Below are 20,379 nucleotides of genomic sequence, written 5' to 3'. Positions count from 1 at the left end.
CTATATTTTTTTTTAATATAATGATGACACTGGAGATTTAAAGTTATAATCTGATGTCATGTAAATTATGCAAACCCCTTATCATTACACAATTTGTAATAACCTAATTGAGTGCACCTTCTTAATAACCATAACTAGTTATTTATGGAAAGATGAAGATATGACCAAAAAATTAAAGGAGTGAGTAGTAGGTAGCACCATGATAGTTAAAATCGGGATTTAAATCTTAAAATCTCGATTTTAACGATTTATTTTTGCTAAAAAGATTTAGATTTCACTTAAAATCCTTTCCAATATAAAATCCCGATTTAGACATTTACTTAAGTCCGATTTTAAGATTTAAATCCCGATTTTAACTATTGGAATGATGTTAAGCAAGTTAGAAAAATGTTGAATATAACATTGCTGATGTTTCATCTGAAGATGAATGGATTGTGAAAAATGAAAAAACTTTATCTTCTGATGAAAGTTTAGATGAAGACAATTTTGAATGATGTAGTTGAAGAAACTTTATCTCATGATGAAACTTTATCTCAAGATATTCTTAATTTTTTTTATACATAAGCATATGTATATAAAAATTAAATTTTAGAGTGCAGGTAAAATCTATAATTTTTATTACGATTTTACGATTTACAATTTTTTATTTCCTTTTCGATTTTAGGTAAAATCCCGATTTTGACTACCTTGGGTAGCACTTATGGCATCTAAAAACCTACAACAATACAGGTAATAAAAATAATTAAAATATTTCCTCCATTTGTTTTATAATTTAAGATTGTATTTTACAACAAAAAATAGGTAAATATATTTTGGTTTCATTTTTCTGCAATAAATGTAAATAAGTTATTTTCATTGAGTCTAAAATAATGTTTTTTTTTTGGGAAAATTAAGGTATTTTTATAATTATAATTTATTTCAAAATTATAATAGTATTTATCATTCTAATTTTTTAATCTTTCAATCCAAAATGACATTATTTTGAGAATAAATATAAATAACTTATCTATATTCACTGTAGAATATAGATAACTTATAAATATATTCACTGTAGAATAAGTTATAAATAATTTATCTATGTTCACTGTAGAAACACTAAAGACATTTATTATGTATATTCATCATGACTTGTGAACATTACTAATAGGTTTGTAATTTTCAATTTTTTTTCTATTATGTATATGCTATGATGGTAACATTACTAATAGCTTTGTAATTTTCAACATCACTTGTGAACATAATCCAAACAGGATATATATATATATATATATATATATATATATTATTTGTGTTTGCGTCCATTTGTTTGAATTAAATAATTATATAATTATATCTTTACCCTTATTTATTAATTTGAGATTATTTAAATAATTTTTATTTAAAAAGTAAAATTAACTTGTTATTATGTCGTATTGCATCAATGTGTAATAAATGAATTAGGTTTGTGTCAACAATTTTGATATGAATAATTATTCGTGTTGTATTCATCTATTTATTGAATTATGTCATCAATTCAAATTACTATCCTTAAATATTTATATTTTAAAAAATAAATTATGTGAGGATAAATGTACACATTTAGAATAATAAGAATGTGTTTCACAAGTGTGAAGTTCATAATGTAAGAAATAAAATACTAGAATAATATTTTTCTTACTGAACATGCGAGCAAGCATTATTAAGTTATATTTATATTTGTCGTTTATATATGATTTTAGATAGTGTTGTTAAACCTGGCTCAACCCATAAATCGGTGAATCAGTGACTTAATTGGTTTGAGTTAGCCAACGAACCGACCATGCAATTGACCCAGTAATAATCAGTCTTGACCAATTTTTAACAAAACTGGTGACCCGATATAACAAAACCCAAAGAACTTAGAGAGAAAACTTTCTCCATTTCTGAATAATGAAAATTGTACAAACTATCTGCATATTTATATAGAAAGATTATTTGAACTAAGAATAAAGAATTACTACTAACTAAATGTGTAACCTCTTGTAACTACATACAAACTAACTTCAACTAATATGGGCTTCTCAATAATTAGTTACACAAGAATTAATCTGATGTTGTACACTAATAGAGAGTTTATGCAGTCTCTTAGCACCATCCATATTTGGTTGTAATATCCCCCCTAAATTTGGCAAGTGGATGTTCACAAGACCCAACTTGCCAATTAAGAACTTGAAAGGTCCAGAGCTTAGTGGCTTGGTAAAGTTATCCGCTAGTTGAGCTGAAGATGCAATCGGTAGAAGATGAATAAGACCTTGATTAATTTTCTCGCGAAATAAATGGCAATTAATCTCAATGTGCTTTGTTCGCTCATGGAAGCTAAGATTATAAGCTAAGTATATTGTCGATCGATCATCACAATAAACTGGAACAGATTGCAATGAATCAACACCTAAATCCTTTAGCAAGCATTGCATCCTCTGCAACTCACAACCCAGTGATGCTAAATCTCTATACTCAGTTTTTGAAAATGATCGTGACACTGTAGTCTGCTTCTTTGATCTCCAACTAACCAATGAACTTCCAAGAAATACACAATACCATGCGACAGATCATACGATATCTAGGCAAGTTACCCAATTCGAATCAGCAAAACCACTAGGCTTAAGATTATTTTGTGTAGGGAAAAATAATCCTATACTATGAGATGCTTTCAAGTATCTCAATACATGAATAGTTGCTTTCATGTGCAAGTCAGTGGGGCTACTTATATATTGACTAAATTATTGTACTGTATAGCTGATATATGGTCTGGTGGTGGTTAAATATAGAAGTCTTCCTGTAACCACTTGAATCTTCACATGGTTCATCTTTGTTACACTCAAGCATGGCTCCTGGTTCCATTGGTGTGGGGCATGGTTTGGCTCCTAGAACTCCTCCATCAGCAATAAGCTCTAGAGCATACTTACATTGATTGATTACCAATCCTTTCTCAGTGCACAAGATTTTTAAACCAAGAAAATAGTGCAGAGGCCCCAAATCTTTGATTCTAAATTATGCATCAAGAAAAATTTTAACTGCTTTGACTTCTTCCATATCATCACCCGCTAATACAATGTCATCCACATATATGAGCAATGCTGTGAATGAACTCGATACTGATTTAATGAGGAGAGAATGATTTGCTTTTGATTGTCTATATCCAACTAACAACAAGGCTGATATAAGTCAAGAATACTATCATCAACTTGCTCGCTTCAGCTCATGCAATGATTTCTGCAATTTACATACCTGATTGCTTTTTGAACATTTAACACCTGGTGGTAAAACCATGTACACTTTCTCATGTAATTCACCATGAAGAAATGTGTTGTTAACCTCCAAATGCCATCCCCTCGCAATGGCAACACTGAGCAATATACAAATTGTAGTGACCTTATCCACCAGAGAGAAAGTATCAAGGAAACCCTCAAGTTGGGTGTATCCCTTAGCAACGAGATGGGCTTTGTGCCTTTCGATCAATCCATCAGCTTTGTCTTTGACTCGAAAAACCCACTTACAACCAATTGGGGTCTTTCCTGGAGGAAGATCAATAATTATCCAAGTCTTATTTTCTGCTAAAGTAGAAAGCTCAGCTTACATGGCTTCTTTCCAACAAGTGTGTTGAACTGCTTCACCATAGGTTTTTGGTTCTGGGTTTGTATGAAGGTTAAGGCATAAGCTAGTATGATTTTGTGGTCAGTATGCATATGATAAAACAGAGGATAGGGGATAAGGTGTTGAAGAGGATGAGTAATAGCAATGAAAGTCTTGTAGGTAGGTAGGGTCTTTTCTGTTTCTAGTGGAACGCCATAGAGGGATTTGGTTTGAGTTTAAAGTTTGTGTTTGTGAAAGTGAATTGTCATTATCATTAGGTGGTGGAAGAGGGTTGGCAGTGACATGAGGTATTGGTGAGTAGGTCTGTGTTAATGGAACGGAGGGGAAAATGTCAATAGTTTGTGGACAGGTGTCATTGGGTAGGATAAGTGAGGTATTAGTATCATTACTGCACTGAGAGCTATGCAGAGGAAAATATTGCTCATAAAATATTACATTGCATGAAACAAGTAGTTGATGAGAGTGTAAATCCAAGAGTACATAACCCTTGGTCCCTTCTCTATAACCCAAGAACACACACTTGTTTGCACGAGCAATGAACTTAGTGCATTATGAAGAGAGACTGCTCGCATAACACAAACACCCGAAGACTTTTAAGTGAATCATGGAAGGAAGACAACCATGTAATAACTCATATAGAGTTTTCTTATGAATGACAATTGCAGTAATTTGGTTAATCAAGTACACTGCGTGAGGAATGTAGAAGGACCAGAACTTCAAGGGTAAATTTGCTTGGAACAAAAGTCTTATAGCTACATTTAATATATATTGATGCTTCCTCTCCACGGTACCACTTTGTTGTAGATTTTTTGGACAAGACGTTTGGTGTATAACTCCCTTACTAGAATAAAAGTCCTTCTTTATGAACTTTATTCCATTATCACTTCAAACAATTTTAATAGAAGCATTGAATTGATTTTGAACAAGTGCAAAGAAGCTGCGAAGATGATTATGTGTTTCTCCTTTATTTTTCATTAACACCACCCAGGTGAACCTGAAAAAATCATCAACTATGATTAAGAAATATTTGTCTCCATTAATAGAAGGAATGGAAAAAGGTCCTCATATGTCTACGTGGACAAGTTCAAATGTTGCGGAAGTACTGTTTGTGCTTGGATTACAAGGAGTTTTCGCTGTTTAGCCAAATGACATATGTCATAAGGAAGGCCAATTTTATTACAAACCATAAAGGGAAATTTAGTGCACATATCTGCCATAACAGTATCAGATACATGACCCAGGCGAAAATGCCATAACATGGAATCATCAACAGACTTAGTATGAACAGATTTATTACGAATACAATGACTACTACATTTATTCTTCACTTTTGTCTTCGTGAGACTGTCTCCAACTGACTTCAACACATAAAAGCCATTGATTAACTCAACTGAACCAATCATTTGTCCTGAATGAATATGCTTAATTGAACAATTAAAATCACGAAACGTGAGTTCACACTGAATTGAATGCAGGAACTTTGTAACTGATACTAGACTTACATAGAATTTTGGCATATATAAAGAATCAATCAATTTTAGTTGGGAAGGCAAATGAATAGTGCCTAAATAGTATGACATAACCTTGCAGCCATTTGGATTGTAATGGCAACTAGCTTGATTTTATTAAGAGAACTAAAATGATGAGCAATGTAGCAAATGTGTTCAGTGGCTCCTATATCTAACACCATGAGTTACCAAATGAGGGATCAAAAATAAAATTAAAGGTCATTTGTTGACTCTTAGTCTGAATAAGATTTGCATGATGATTGGAATTATTTCCACTAATGTTTGACTTTGTCATCGATTGTTGCAGGAGGTCAAGATAGTTAATATACTGTTGTTGCAAAATAGTCATCTTTTTAGTATCTTCTTTCTTGTCAGACTTCTCCACTGTATAGTGTGTAATCATATTTGCTGAAGTTGAGCCACCTTTGCTTCGAAACCCTGATGGATAACCGTGCTTGGCATAACACGTATCCACAGTGTGATTGGTTCTTCCGCAGTGAGTGTAAAACTTGGAACCACGTCCTGTGCCAAATTTGTTTTTATTGAAGGCTGCATTGCGCGTTTTTTGTTGATCCATAACATACACCTTGTTGTCAAGTGAAGCCTCAGTTTGAAGCTCAGTGTTCATTTGTCTTTCCTATTGCATAACAAGGGGAAATGTCTTGTTCATGTTGGGCAAAGGATCCATCAACATGATATGTGATCGCACTTGCGTGAATTGATCATTCGATCCCCTCAGGAACCGGATAACTTGATCATGCTTCCTAGTTTTCTTGATTTTCTCAGCTGCACCACAACAACAAATTAGGAGAGACTGAAGATTTTCCAGCTCATCCCATAGAGTCTTTAGTTGAGTGAAATAATCACTCACGGGTCGTTCACCTTGTTCAAGGTGATGGAAATCTTCCTACAAATCTGCTATCCTGAAGACATCTGTTTGGGAGAAGCGTTCTGACAAATCTGTCCACACATTAGGAGCCTTTTCTATCCACAAAATTGATTTGGAGATTGATTCATCAATGGAACAATGAATCCAGGAGATGAGATTACAATTGTATTGCATCGCTCCCAAGCAGAATACGTAACATCTGCCTTTTCTGGAATTGTGAAGGTTCCATCCACCAAGCATAACTTATCCTTTGATAATAAAGCCATTTTCATGGCTCGTAACCAACTATGGTAATTTCGTCCATTGAGCAGCGGAGTGACAAGAATAACTGAAGGACTCTCGCTTGGATGAAGATACAGTGGATTCGATGGGTTTGACAATAATCTGGAAGAGACGTCTGGCTCGCCATCGAGAACGAGAAACGCATAGAACAATGAGAGAAGAACGAAGATGAAAGCAAGATATCAGAGCTCTGATACCATAACAAAACCCAAAGAACTTAGAGAGAAAACTTTCTCCATTTCTGAATAATGAGTGAAAGTTAAATGGCCTTGAAGGCCGTAGCATGTAAGAGAGAAAAATAAAAAATTTCTTATGTGGAATCACACATGCAATCAAGAATCATTCTTTATGACAGTATGATGTTACCTTTGTTTGTGAGTTCAAAACTCCAAGACGATTAGTGTTAGGTTTGAAGGGTTCAAACCCTCTAACGTTGATCCACACCACCCACGTCAAGATGCAAAAACTCTTCCTGTCAAGCGACCAATTGACCACCACAAAAAGGCTTGCTATGCGCTCAATAGGTGAAGAAGGAGGCTAGGTAAATGTGTTTAGAAGAGTGAAGTCTTCAGCATGAAAACTTCACAAGAGTGGGAATGGATTAGAGTAGAATTGGCTAGGTCTTTTATGAAAACCTTAAGGAGAACTTACCCCTAGTATGCGCACAAGAGAGTGATAGAGTGAGAGAAATCAAATCAGAATTTTCACTTAAAAAACCAATGAAAATGGCGCACAAGAGAGGAGAAAAAGGTGGAGTTGTTGCAATTCAAAATTTCCAACAACCTACCTTTGAATCCTCATGAGACTAGGTCTCTATCTAGTCAAGATTCTGAACTAATGGTCATCATATGACCATCCTATTCATGCGCCTCATTCAGCCCCAAAAGGGGTCCAGATACTTTGAGCTGTTGCATTCAAGTTTGAACTAACTAGCTCGCTGATTCTCTCAACAACCAAATCTGATTGGAGCTTGTTTGTTTGAAAAAGATGACACTCATCTCCAACCAAAGTGGCGCCCCAAATCAGCCTTTGGAGATCTCCATAGATCTTCTCTTAATACAAGGAATTTGTTCCAACAAGATCTCATCTTATCCTTTTGTTATGAAACAACTTTTCATAGCCAATTCAAATTTGAATTCAAACATTTAAATTCAAATGTTCAAACATTTAAATTCTAAATTCAAATTCAAATTTCAAATTCAAATTGCAAATTCAAAATTCAAATTTCAAATTTCAAATTTCAATTTCAAATTTCAAATTTCAAATTTCAAAATTCAAATTTCAAATTCAAAATTCAAAATTTAAATATTTGATAATTAATTTAACCAATTAAATTAATTAGTAATGTCTTGGACCATCCAAGCCCATTAACCATACCATGCGCCCTCTCCCTCTTAGGTGGGCTTCCAAACTTCATCTTGGGCTAACAACCATTATTAGGCCCAATACCTTGAATGCTAGATCATCATGACAATAAGGTGTTAGTGTGTGATCCATTAGGTCCAAAATAGTCAGTGACATAAATGGGCTTGGGCCTAATAAGCCCACAACCCATTTAATGACAACACAGAGCACTAGCAATGCTTTGTTGCCCAGAGCTAGTTAGATTAATGACTTGATCATCCTATTACACATATTTGGTTGCCGTATATATTTCTTTTTGTCTCGGTTACCTTCCCATTAAACCTAGGGTAAGGAAACGTATCAACCCTTGCGGTTTAAGGTAAGCTTTATTCGAAATAGGGAATCTTCAATTTACCGACTCTAAAGGCAGATCATCTCATGATCTCTTTTACTATGCATAGATTCCCGAGTCCCTGTAAATGTCATCCTGATTTCTCCGGTTTACAGATAACCTAATCTCTCACAGAGATTTGACGAATTCCTTCAGCTTATCACCCTAGCCCTGTGCTCTTTCAGGACAAGCCCAACAATGTACCTATTAGTCTCCATGTTTCAGGCAGATGAGGTATACAATCAAAGCATGCCTTCTAGAACACAGTCTAGGTAATAACTTATAGTCTACGGAAAGACATACCCAAATATAAAGAGATTACTCTAATGATACTATCTGTGAGATTTCCTCATAGAGTCTCTTTGTGGGTCTGTTCAGTGCGAGCTATACCCTTATAGGTCCACCCACGACTTTAGCTAAGACATCTCCATATCTGTAGCACATGAGGTCTTTACCTTGTATCCAAATACAAGTAGATAAGTCGTGCTAGTCTTACCCGAGATCACTGATCCCCATTCTTAGTGTCTCTAGACTAGGAACATAAAATTAGGAATAAACATGTGGTATCCTTGAATCGTCATGATCGTGATCTCATCACAGATACTCAAGAGATACTTGTTCTATTCCAAGGGGTTTATCCAGTTACTCATATAAAATATTAACAATAATATTGAGACAAAATATGAAACAAGATAAAGAGTGCTTTTATTTATTTGCGACAATATAAAAGGTCCACATATGTCCTAATCTAATCAAAAGATTGTCTTTAGGACATCCATATACTAACAATGAGTATTGTACAAACTATCTCCTTATTTACAAAAATATTATCTGAACTAAGAATAAAGAATTACTACTAACTAACTGTGCAACCTCTTGTGACTACATACAAACTAACTTCAACTAATCACGAGCTTCTTAATAATTAATTACACAAGAATTTAATTTGCTACTGTACACCAACCAACAGAGAGTTTTATGCAGTCTCAAGCACCACCCATATTCGGTTGTGACACGATCCATTTTTGTTAACCCGGTCGGGTCATGCATATTTTTTTTTTTTAAAATAAAGCGAAACGACATCATTTTTTAAGCAACGAACAAATGCAAAATCCTTAAGTTGTCGTGCATCATTTTCAATTCACATGTGCACATATCAATCACACAAAGAACAAAATACAATTAAACATTGAAACTTAAGAATAGTGAAATTGAAATGAAAACTTAAGTAAGTTGGATTGAAATTTGAAAGCATAGAAGACAAAGAGGAATAACGAATTTAAATTTTGTGAAGAGATATTGATATTTTTTATTTTATTTTTTGGTAAAGGAATATTGATTTTATTTTTTAATAATGACCTTATGGAATTTTTTTTTCTAAATTAGGGAGGGCCTAAGCATAAAAAAATAAATTATAAATATACAAGAGTTATATAGTTATGAAAAGTAAGTAAATGTCCATCCAGTAAACTGATCATTTGAGGAAGAGACTGTTTGAAAATGGCAATATCTTCTTTAATGTCAAGGCCTTGTTATGCAAACTAGTTCCCATGTTTGTTGCTAGACATAATTTTGGATGATTCTGGAGAGACATAGTTATAAATTTTGCTAGACAACATAAAAATTATTATGAAGAAATTTTAATATAAAGTATAAATTTATATGCATCTATCCGTATCATTAGGGGTGTAAATGGGCTAGACCGGCCTACAGGGGCCTACGACCTAGCCTATATTAGGCCAAACTTGGCCTATTATAAATAGTAATATAGAACAGGCTTAGGCTTTTAAAAATATCTATTTAGCAGATAGGCCATAGGCTTTTTTTGTATATGTCTGGCGTATAAGCCTACAGGCCGGCCTATATCATATTATTTATTTAAAATATAATAAATAAAATAAATATTTTAATAATTTTGAATAATAAAATAATATTATATTAGTTATTCTTTTAATTGTTGAATGTTTAATAGGCTTAAACAGGCTAACAGACTTAGGTCAAGACTTTTATTTTTTAAATATAGATCAGGCTAGAATTGTAATTTGAAGCCTACGCGCCGGCCAGGCCATACCCAATGTTTTTTACACAAACCTGTCCTATTTAAGCCAAAGCCTAGCGCCCCACCCATTTACACCCCTACGTATCATGCTGTTTAATTAGTGACTCAATACTCTAATCAAATGGCTCTTTGACAAATTGGGGTTTTTTGCGATTTTAATTTATCAATTTAGTATTTGGTTCAAGGTATTTATGAATGAGGGTCATTTAGTGACGCGAGGGGGACCCAGCGTCACTGAGTGCCGCTACCAACCCCCCGCGCCACTCCTACTTTTTTATTTTTTATTTTACTTTTTCCTATTGAGTGCTGCTCCCCTCCCCCGGAGCACTCACAGAATTGTGCCAAGTGGCACAATCTGGTTACTTCTATTACCGTAAAACTTCGGAAAACCATAACTTTTGACTCGGATATCCAAATCAGATGATTTTTTTTTGATTTCACATAACTTTTCGAAATCTACGCAATGACATCTCATTTAACATATTTTATCTCTCACAAACATAATTCGAATCTGTAAAAAAGTGTAATTAGTGTTGCAAATTTGAACTATATTAATGAAAGGTAAAATATATCAAATGAGGTGTCATTGGGTAGATCTCGAAAAGTTATGTGAAAAAAAAAAAATCATCTGATTTGAATACTCGAGTCAAAAGTTAAGGCTTTCCGAAGTTTTACGATAATAGGAGTAACCAGATTGTGCCACTTGGCACAATTCTGTGAGTGCCTCAGGGGAGGAGGGCAACACTCAATAGAAAAAAGTAACAAAAAAATAAAAAAGTGTGAGTGACGCGGGGGGTTGGTAGCGGCACTCAGTGACGCTGGGTCTTCCTCGCGTCACTAAATGACCCTCGTTCATAAATATCTTGAACCATATACCAAATTAGTAAATTAAAGGAATAAAAACCGCTAACAGGTGAAAGAGCCCCAATCAAATAGGTGTCCGATTCGGATTTAACAAAATTGGTAATAGGGAAATAATTTATCATTCAATAATTTTTTTTTATATTGTCGAAATATTTATTCCCCGAATACGAGGTCGTTTGAGGTCGGAGGTGATTGTAATCGAATTGAATGGAAGCAGCGTCTCTCTCCTCGTGCCATTGCTGTTCTTCTCCTTTCTGATTTTCCAATTCTCTAATTTTGCGGGCAATCGGTATCATCTTCTTCAAATCCAATTTGATTTCTTCCTCTCTTTTTTGTTCATCTCTCTCTCTCTCTTCTTCCGATGCTTCGTTTCTATTAGGGTTTATTTTTTGTTTTAATTTGGGGTTATAATTTGCAATTGCTTTTCGTGTTAATTGATTAGTTCATTTTTCACGTTTGAAAAAAAATTATCTTTTATCCTTTTTTTTTCATTGTTATTTGGATTTGGATGCTGTTGTTGATGGGTGTTTTGGATTGGTTTGAGAAGCTAATTTTGGACAACCCTTTTGAATTGGGCAAGATATGAAATTGGGTGAACTTTGATATGGACTATGAAAAATGGAAAATCTAAAATCTATGTGCTTTTTCTGAAAATTCTGCTTCCTGTGCTCGTTTCTTATCTGCCATCAAGTTATTGGTAACTCGGTTGAACTTAACTTTTTTGCTAGTGTGCATTTGTGTCGTGGGGTGCTTTGATTTGATTGGTTTCTTCATGCTATGCATTTCCTGAATTGTTTCAAGCCATAAAATTTAGTGTTTTTCACTAAGTGTTGACTTTTGATGTTAATATAGCTTTCTAGTTGTGCTGTGCAGTTGAGTCAGTTCATATAGGGGTGGCAGCTAGTCAAACATATTATTCATATTTGTTTTCTAATTGTTAGCTGGATTGAGCTATGTGGTGCTTTTTCGTGCATGCTTTATGATCATACCTCTGGATTTGAATGGTGAATACATCCACCGTTGACTACTTTAGTATTCTTGATGTCTAGCATTTTTTTGTTTTAAACAAAACAGTGATTGGGAGATTCTTCGTAGGACTAGAAGGAAGTTTCGCAAAGCAAAACTTACTAAATACTGAAAGCTTGCTTTTAAACTTGGTGGGACTTTTAAGCAAGTAGCTGTTAGTTTGGAATACGTTGGTCATTGTGACTGATTTTCCCCCATGATCCAAAATACAAATAAATGTGTACAAACTACTTTTCATATTTAGGGGATATCACACATGGGTTATAATATTCAGTATTTCTTTCATGAGTATGATTAAAGAAAATATTCTCAAATGCATGAGTGTGACTATGACATTCTGGCTGATTGGCTGGGCCTTCACTCCCAAAGGAAAAAGTGAAAAAATAAAAATAAAAAAGCGTTTTTCATAACTGACTGAGTAGCACATATGGATTATACTTATCAGTTTATTTTTGTAATTGATATTGTGTAGAAAATATATTAGATGCATATAGTATGAGGTTGTATCATTATGGCTTAACTTGGCCTCTCACTCTCAAGTTAGTTAGGAAAAAATAAATTGGGTATTGAAATGAATAACAATGTTCATGTTATTTCCTGATTGATTATGGTTATAGAAAGTGTGTCAAATGCATGCATTAGTTTAACATGATTGCATATGATCTTGACCCTGCAGGATGGGCATATGTGATCATGTGTATCATTTTACTTCAAATGAATATTCGATTTCTGTTTGTAACATTTATATTGTTGTGTGATATTATTATGGCAATTATATTATATTTTATTTTTTTGTAGTTTTATGTTTATCCTTGTTACACTTCTGTGACTCAGTCCTATTGGCATGTTTCAGATTTTATGCTTTGGGTCAGTCCTTAATGATCACATTCAGGCTTGAATGATGCCTTTTGATTGGTTATTTACATATTGTGATTCAGAATGTGGAACTTTGCGTCAAACTGTGTAGCTGGAAGTGTCGGGCTGAAACGAGATTCTCCAAAGCCAACTCATTCTGCAGAATGTTCTGATGATGAGACTTCTATTGTAGGCAGAGAGGAAGGGTTGGAATGCCCAATATGCTGGGAATCGTTCAATATTGTGGAAAATGTGCCCTATGTTTTATGGTGTGGTCACACCCTTTGTAAAAATTGTATCCTCGGACTGCAATGGGCTGTTGTGAAATTTCCAACGCTGCCAGTTCAACTTCCACTATTTATCTCCTGCCCATGGTGCAACCTTCTATCTTTCCGTTTAGTTTATCGTGGAAATCTTAAATACCCTCGCAAGAACTACTTTCTTCTTTGGATGGTTGAGAGCATGAATGGTGATAGAGTGAAATCACATTCAACTTTCTCTGCTGATAATCAACAACACTGGCCAGTCAAAGACAATTTAACCATGGGAAGCCAAGTAAGCCATGGCAACCTTCGGAGGGGGCAAGTTCTCCAACCAGATGCATCACGTTCCAGCCAGTATCATGGTAATACTGGTAATTACCTCAGTATGGAAAGACTTCATATATCTCTTCGGAAGTCACTGGTTTTCTTTGTCCAGTTGACAGCTAAGTTCCCATTGGTCATTATATTTCTTTTGATTGTCTTATATGCAATACCAGCCAGTGCAATCGTTTTAGCTCTGTATATACTTGTTACAATTCTGTTTGCACTCCCATCTTTTCTCATCTTGTACTTCTCATATCCGAGTTTGGATTGGCTTGTCAGGGAAATCATCACTTGAGATGGGGAACTAGTATAGACTCCAACTTTGTAAGCATTAAGACTATAAGTTTGCTTCACCTAATGGCCCTCTTTATCCAATATCTTGTATTTTTTATTAGCCAACTTCTTACCTTTACAAGCTGTGTCATTTTTCTTCCCATATAGAGCCCCACTCAATTTCAGTATACTTGAAATATTGATTTTAGCTCTGGTAGAGCTTGGCTAGCTGGTAGGTGTGGCGTCAGTTTTTGGCATTAATAGTGTTCATGTCAACCACGGCTGTGGAATAGGGTAATTGAAATGCTTGTGTCTTTTCCTGGTGGCAAATATTTGCATTATCAACATCAGGTTTTGTTTTGTATGGAGACATGGATGTTCCTTTCAATACAGCTTATAATTTTATGCTTGTAAATTGTGTATATAATAGTTGAGTTGTTTGTCTGGCTACGTTTGGAAGTACTATCTGCTTGATTTTGAAATTAGTGATACAATTAATATGTGGTTAATACAGTGAAATTGTTGATTCAATTCATGATTAAATTTAATTTTGATGTGGGTAATGTATAAACTGAATTTTGTTTAAAAAAATTATGGTTAAACTTAAAGCAAAGGTAAAGCTAGTATCTTGAACCCTCAAGGTCAGTTGAGATTTGCTTTGGTTAGGGGTTCAAACTTTAACCAAAGCAAAATTCTTGGATTTTTTTATGGCCAGAGGGAAACTGTCTCCCGCTCGAAGGGAGAAGTCTCAATGCACCATTTGTTTTAATAAGGAGTTAGTTTTAAGGGCTATATTTCCAGAAGATAGTTGTAAGAGGTTATGTGTGAATACTTTCATGTTATTAAAAAAAAAAAAAGCTAGTATCTTGAACACGGGTTTACATACTATTGTTTTAAAAAGTTTTGCAATAAACAATTATTCAAGTGCATTTAAACTAGTTTGTGTTTCATTCCAACTTTTAAAATAACTAAACTCTTATAATTTGATTATTTATGTCAAACATTAAATTTATTCGAATTATATTTAGTACTGTATATTATGGGTATTCTTCTACAAGACTTGCTTCTCTTGACAAATATAATCTAGTTTGGTCTTCTGACAAATATACTTTTATCGATAATTTGGTCATACTTCAAATTATGAAGTTTGATTATTGAGAAATACTATTCTCATTTTACATGAGATAGTTATCTCATTTTGTCTTACTTCGAAAATTGCACCTTTTTTTTTTTTTTTTTTTTTTTGCTTTTTAATGGTGGGTCTCACTTCGATTCTCTCTGTCACATAAGAGAACTAATCTCATGTAACATGAGAGTAATATTCTCCTTGATTATTTTATATATGGGATTTATACTTCTCGTTTTATCGGAAGTTTGAAGATTTTTGCAAAAACAAAAAATGATGAGTCCCACATTTAAAAAAAAAAAAAAGTCTGGCTCTGAGATCGATGGGTGAATGATATTGATATGATGAGAGAGTTGTCCACTCTATTTTTCCCTTTGAATATATTTTGGTGAGAATAATAGAAAAATCATCCCAATAAACAATCAATTGTGCTATCACGTAGTAAAAAGAAAATATAAAGTTTCTCAATTATCTTAAAGATTTAATATTCAAATTCATTCGTCCAATAATATTGCCAACTGGAATACTACGGAACCTTCCACTTGGTCTGCCATTGGAGAAAATGAAATAGAAACTCAAACAAATATAAAAATCGTCAACTTTTTTCAAAACAAAAAGAATAATTTTTTTAGGCAAGATCAGAAACAGATTTTCTCATATCTTATTTCAATATGATTATGACAGTTGAAATTTTTTAGTTATTCATATATAAATCAATGATTAATAATTAAAATAATTATTTTTAATTTAATTTTATAAACTCAGTTATTAAAATTGGGTTCATTAATGTATTCATATATAGATGAGATTTTTCACATGACGTAATTAAGGTAAGAACAGAACCGATGAGATTTATCAAAATTTGTAAATATTCATTAAACAAATATTACACAAAATTTAGAAGATTCATTTTCTAATTCTAATTCTTGGTTCTTTGACACTTTTAGCATCATTTGTTCCCTGTGTCTACAATTAATGTGAGACACAAAAACATCCATGTAGGACAATCCAACAACATGACTCCACGTGTCCAAAACATAACCACGCATGCTTCCCATTTGGACACTGCAGCCATGTACTCACAAAAAGAAACAGTGCATTGGTTTATGGTGCCAAAGTAAGCTTTCAAAAGATGGTGGCAGTCATTGCTATTTCTTCTCCAAAGTCCACACTTTTGCAGAACCCCATCTATTTGCATTACCCAATTTCAAATTTTGTTGGTGGGTCTTTGAAGGGTCGTTTCTTGCATCTGAAACCAAGACAACAAAGAAGAGATTTAACCAATTTGGTTGTGGCTTCAGCTACCCCCACTGTTACAACCAGCAATGCTAGTGGTAGATTTTACTTCAACTTCACTGGATTTCCTTTCCCACTTGGTCCTTTCCTTAACAGGCGCACTATTAGGACTGAGGTTTACCATCTTAATTTATCTTATGTTTGGTTTTATTTCTTATTTTGATCACTGTATTGATTTGGTTATGATTTCTTTTCATTGAATCAGCTATCTATGACATGATGCTTATATAATATATATATCTTCTTATGTGTTCCCGGTGCTCCAATTTTCTTTTTTCTTAATTCTATAGGAACTTCCTTACATGTTATATAGGATGGACTATACTTTTGATTGAGTTAAGAAATTCCTGATTATTTTTTTTTCCTTTTATTATTGTATTTCTGATACTTGATGTGCAAATCACTGTGACCTCTAATTTTATTGGATTCTGAGTGCATTTACTCCTTGATGAAATCAGTTATTGATTTATTTTATTTTGGTGTTGCATATAATAACTGATGGCATGTTGGCATTTTCTAGTACATAAAAATCCTATTATTTTTTGGGAACATTTCACTATAAATTTCAGCTATAAATTCTGTTTTTGAGACACTTACAGATCCTTTTCTTTTAATCATGCTGTAGGCTGTGAAGGGATGTATATGGCTATTCGAACAAGAGCAGGCATTAGGCTTCAGCAGTGTTTCAACAAACATTAGAATGACGGTTATCAAACTCAAATCTGGTGGCTTATGGGTCCATGCACCCATAGCTCCAACTGATGAGTGTATTCAGGTTCCATTTTGATTACTAATTCTCTTACTCTGAGTATGCAAACTAGTTATAAGCTTTTATGAAAGTAAAAAAATGCTAGTGCTTGACAATTTTTTTCCTTCCATTTTTGGTAATGAATCGGAATTGTCTCTATAAATTCTACTTTCTTGTTGGACTATTATTCATTTGGAACAAGTTGAGTTTATATGGTTCAAGGGATGGCCCTATTTTTCACATTTAATTTTGAATTCATTGGTTGGATTGTTTCACTATGCAAACTTTCACTCCTTAGTAATGCTGCAGGGCAATTTCTCTGACTTGATCAAGAAGGTTATTTTTATGAGAAAAGAAATATAAAAAAAAAAAAAAACCATATTGATAGGGTGATTTTATGATGCTTTCTTAACATGTCTATTTTTTGTTTCTTGCAGCTTATTAAGGAATTGGGGGCTCCAGTTGAATATATTGTCCTCCCTACTTTTGCTTACGAGCACAAAATATTTGTTGGTCCATTTTCTAGAAAATTTCCCCTTGCTCAGGTATGGGTGGCACCAAGGCAATGGAGTTGGCCATTGAACTTACCAGTGGAATTCCTTGGCATTTTTCGTGCTAAAACCTTGAAAGATGAGGATTTATCCACTCCTTGGGCTGGTGAAATAGAGCAAAAGGTTCTAAGCTCACCAGAAGTTGGTAATGATCATTCCTTGTTGCAAATTTTCAAGACTTAATCTTCATAAATCCACAATGAAAATGTCATTTGCTTGTGTTGATGTTCTCAGGAATCGGGCCCTATGTGGAGGTAGCTTTCTACCACAAGCCTTCAAGAACACTTTTGGTGACAGATGCTGTTATTTTTGTCCCAAGACAGCCACCTGAGTGTATAAACAAAGAATCCCTTTTAGCATCTGCAAAAAATGGCTTGGCTGTAAAAATTCTTAGTAAAGGAAAGGAGGTACCTGATGAACCAGTAGTTGACAACAATAGAAACCGGCAAAAAGGTCGGCGTTTTTCTCTTTTATTTTTTATTTCAACTTGCACAAAGTATATTGCTTTTCAATTGAGGTCAAAATCAAATTAAACCAACCTGATGGTTGTATCCTGCAGGATGGGAAAGAATGGTCCTACAAATCTTGTTTCTTGGACCATCAAATCTTTTAGAACCTAATGCTAGCTTTGCACAGATGTCACAGAAGTTGATTGTTTCACCTATTGTGAAGACACTGGTCTTCAGCAAAGTTCCTGAAAAGGTAATCTTCATTCTGCAGTTGTATATAATTTCTTTTCTTATTAAGAATATTATAATCTGGTTCTACCTCATAATAGGGCTATTAATTGATAATGTGATTACTAGTGGTGAGTAAATACCAACTAAATTGTTCAACCTTGTGTTATTTTCTTTTTTACTTCATTCTGATCTGGATGTGATTAAATTTATGCAAGACATGTATCCTTCAATTTAATGTAAGCTTGAATGTTCCAAAAGTATGACAACTAAGTTTTCATTATTTTCTTTGAAATTCTTGAAAATAGGAAACGAAGTAAAAACAAGGTGGTACTTTTGTGATTATCAATGAAAATATATCAATTGTATTTGATGCATATGGAGGGACATTACAAACATAACAATACACAACAATTTTTTGTGTTGTTAGCTATTTGATGACCAATACACAATATTAAAATTTTTGGGATATCCATGGATAGAATAATGCAAAATTTATTATAATACCAACTGTGTTCTGCATTGTTTTGCGCATAATAAAACTGGAATAATGAAAGGGTAGAAGATAATTGTCTTTTTCTCTTCTTGTGCTGTGGACAATAATTTCTAACCTGGAATAGTAGGTAATAAAAATCTATAGTTTTGTGTTGTTTCTTTAGTTGTTTTTTGTCCACTACTTACTATATGAACAATCAAACGAAGTATAATTCTTTTCTGCTGTTCTGTCCCTTATCTTTTAGCAAACCAAATGCATTCATCAACTGAAAATGAGAACAAAACACAAACCAAAGTGATTCTAAAAATCACAAAGTTGAATGATGAAGTGATAAAGATAATTACAAACATCTCAATTCACATCATTTTGCATTGTTATGATGATCCAGGTCAGAGACTGGGTTGATAGCATTTCTAGAGACTGGAGGTTCAAGAGAATTATCCCTGCTCACTTTGCTGCTCCAATAAATGCAAGCAGGTCTGATTTTCGGGCTGCATTTGCATTTTTAGATGAGTTTTTGGTTGAACAAAATGCTACTTGGCCTTCACTTTCTCTTCTGTTCTCATCAATCATGGGAAAAGCAGCTAGCTATTTTCCTCCTGATGACATGAGGACCTTGTCATCCCTTGACCAGTTTTTAGTCTCAGTTGGAGCAGTCAAGAAAACTGTTTCAGGCAGGAAGAGGTAATGACAAGTGCATAACAACTTGGCCTCCTAATACTTGTTAACTTTGAAAATTTGAAACATGTATAATTTTGTTACATTAGGAGCTTGATTCTCAATGAAAAAGATGTAAAAGTTTCATGTAGGGAAAGTGTTTTGCATGTAAATGAAGGGATATAATATGATACGGTTTGTGCATTTCATCTAAAGCAGAGAGCCACGTGCACTCGAAAAATTCGATTAGTTGCAATGAAATAAGCACGGGAGCAGGTGGGGTGAGAGCATGTGTTCGATATTCCAGTATCGAATTAATTGTGAAGCGATAAATCAATTGAAATATTTAAAAAAAAAAAAAAAGCACCGTGAAAGATGTGAACCCTGCAATTGTGTTACCAGCAGGGTAAGTGGGCTCGATATTAAGGCGTTAATTTATTCTTTTATTTATATAGTACTCACTTTTGAGTTATATAAACCTTACTTATTTCATTTCTAATCAATATAGGATTTTATACTACTCGGTTTGATTTCCAACAATTTTAGATTATACGTGTTCAGACTTTAAAATGATTCATTTATAGAATCGAAAAGATTTTTTTTGTTTTGGTAAACTAAAAGATTCTATTTAAATAAAGTTGTTTATGCTTCATTAAAAAAATATAAAATACCATATCATTAAATGAAGTTGTTTATGCTTCATTAAAAATACTATATAATTAAAAAATTAATTAATTCTTTAACATACTAGTTTGAAGAAAGTTATATAAGAATGTGGAAAAATAGATGACATATCATCTTTTAAAATAAAATTTATTGACATGATGTCTAAGTTAGCAGCTCTAAGCACAATCTAGCCACCAAAGCGAGGGTTTCACGCCCTAAATTTTCAAGGCCCCATAATTTTATATTAACATAACAAGTTAAACTAGAATATTAAAAATGCATAAAGTAAAAGTTATTAACAAGTTATGTACTTCTTTTTTTTTTTTTTTTTGGAGTTACCCAATCCTAATTATCTCTTTGAGACGAGTTGGCTCCCTCCGGTATTCCCACGAGCTTCGACTCTTTGAGCCGGCTATGGGACTAATCCGGAGTGCGGGGGAACAGTGATGGCTAAAGGTTCAGCCCCTTCCCC

At 33.7% G+C, this 20,379-nt stretch overlaps 2 protein-coding genes across 3 annotated transcripts; both read left to right on the top strand.

The window, feature by feature from the left end:
• Positions 1-11,115: 11,115 nt before the first annotated feature.
• Positions 11,116-14,190, top strand: LOC133302353 (uncharacterized). Of its 2 annotated transcripts, none has more exons than XM_061502116.1 (2): positions 11,116-11,238; positions 12,829-14,190. In XM_061502116.1, exon 2 carries the CDS (start codon positions 12,915-12,917, stop codon positions 13,710-13,712), a length of 798 nt encoding a protein of 265 aa, XP_061358100.1. In that variant the 5' UTR covers positions 11,116-11,238; positions 12,829-12,914; the 3' UTR covers positions 13,713-14,190. The 2 variants fall into 2 exon arrangements, with proteins under 2 accessions (XP_061358100.1, XP_061358102.1); XM_061502118.1 differs by having other exon boundaries at positions 11,117-11,238; positions 12,914-14,190.
• A 1,729-nt stretch (positions 14,191-15,919) lies between these two features.
• On the top strand, positions 15,920-19,392 carry LOC133302354 (uncharacterized). The gene is made up of 6 exons (XM_061502119.1): positions 15,920-16,227; positions 16,738-16,887; positions 17,298-17,556; positions 17,646-17,864; positions 17,971-18,113; positions 18,973-19,392. The coding sequence occupies exons 1-6, from the start codon at positions 15,949-15,951 to the stop codon at positions 19,270-19,272; spliced, it is 1,350 nt and encodes a 449-aa protein (XP_061358103.1). The 5' UTR covers positions 15,920-15,948; the 3' UTR covers positions 19,273-19,392.
• The last annotated feature ends 987 nt before the right edge of the window (positions 19,393-20,379 follow it).

The sequence above is a fragment of the Gastrolobium bilobum genome, unplaced genomic scaffold, assembly GCF_033153095.1.
Source record: "Gastrolobium bilobum isolate Gb01-03AN ecotype WA unplaced genomic scaffold, APGP_CSIRO_Gbil_v1 utg10233, whole genome shotgun sequence".
NCBI classification, from domain to species: Eukaryota; Viridiplantae; Streptophyta; class Magnoliopsida; order Fabales; family Fabaceae; genus Gastrolobium; species Gastrolobium bilobum.
This window is presented reverse-complemented; position numbering and strand designations above follow the sequence as displayed.

Bases quoted from the DNA above. Each gene is read 5' to 3' on its own strand.
- LOC133302353 (XM_061502116.1), top strand. From the start codon at position 12,915: ATGTGGAACTTTGCGTCAAACTGTGTAGCTGGAAGTGTCGGGCTGAAA.
- LOC133302354 (XM_061502119.1), top strand. From the start codon at position 15,949: ATGGTGGCAGTCATTGCTATTTCTTCTCCAAAGTCCACACTTTTGCAG. The intron at 16,228-16,737 runs GTTTACCATCTT...ATCATGCTGTAG, and splicing joins GGCGCACTATTAGGACTGAG to GCTGTGAAGGGATGTATATG. The intron at 17,557-17,645 runs GTAATGATCATT...TGATGTTCTCAG, and splicing joins TCTAAGCTCACCAGAAGTTG to GAATCGGGCCCTATGTGGAG.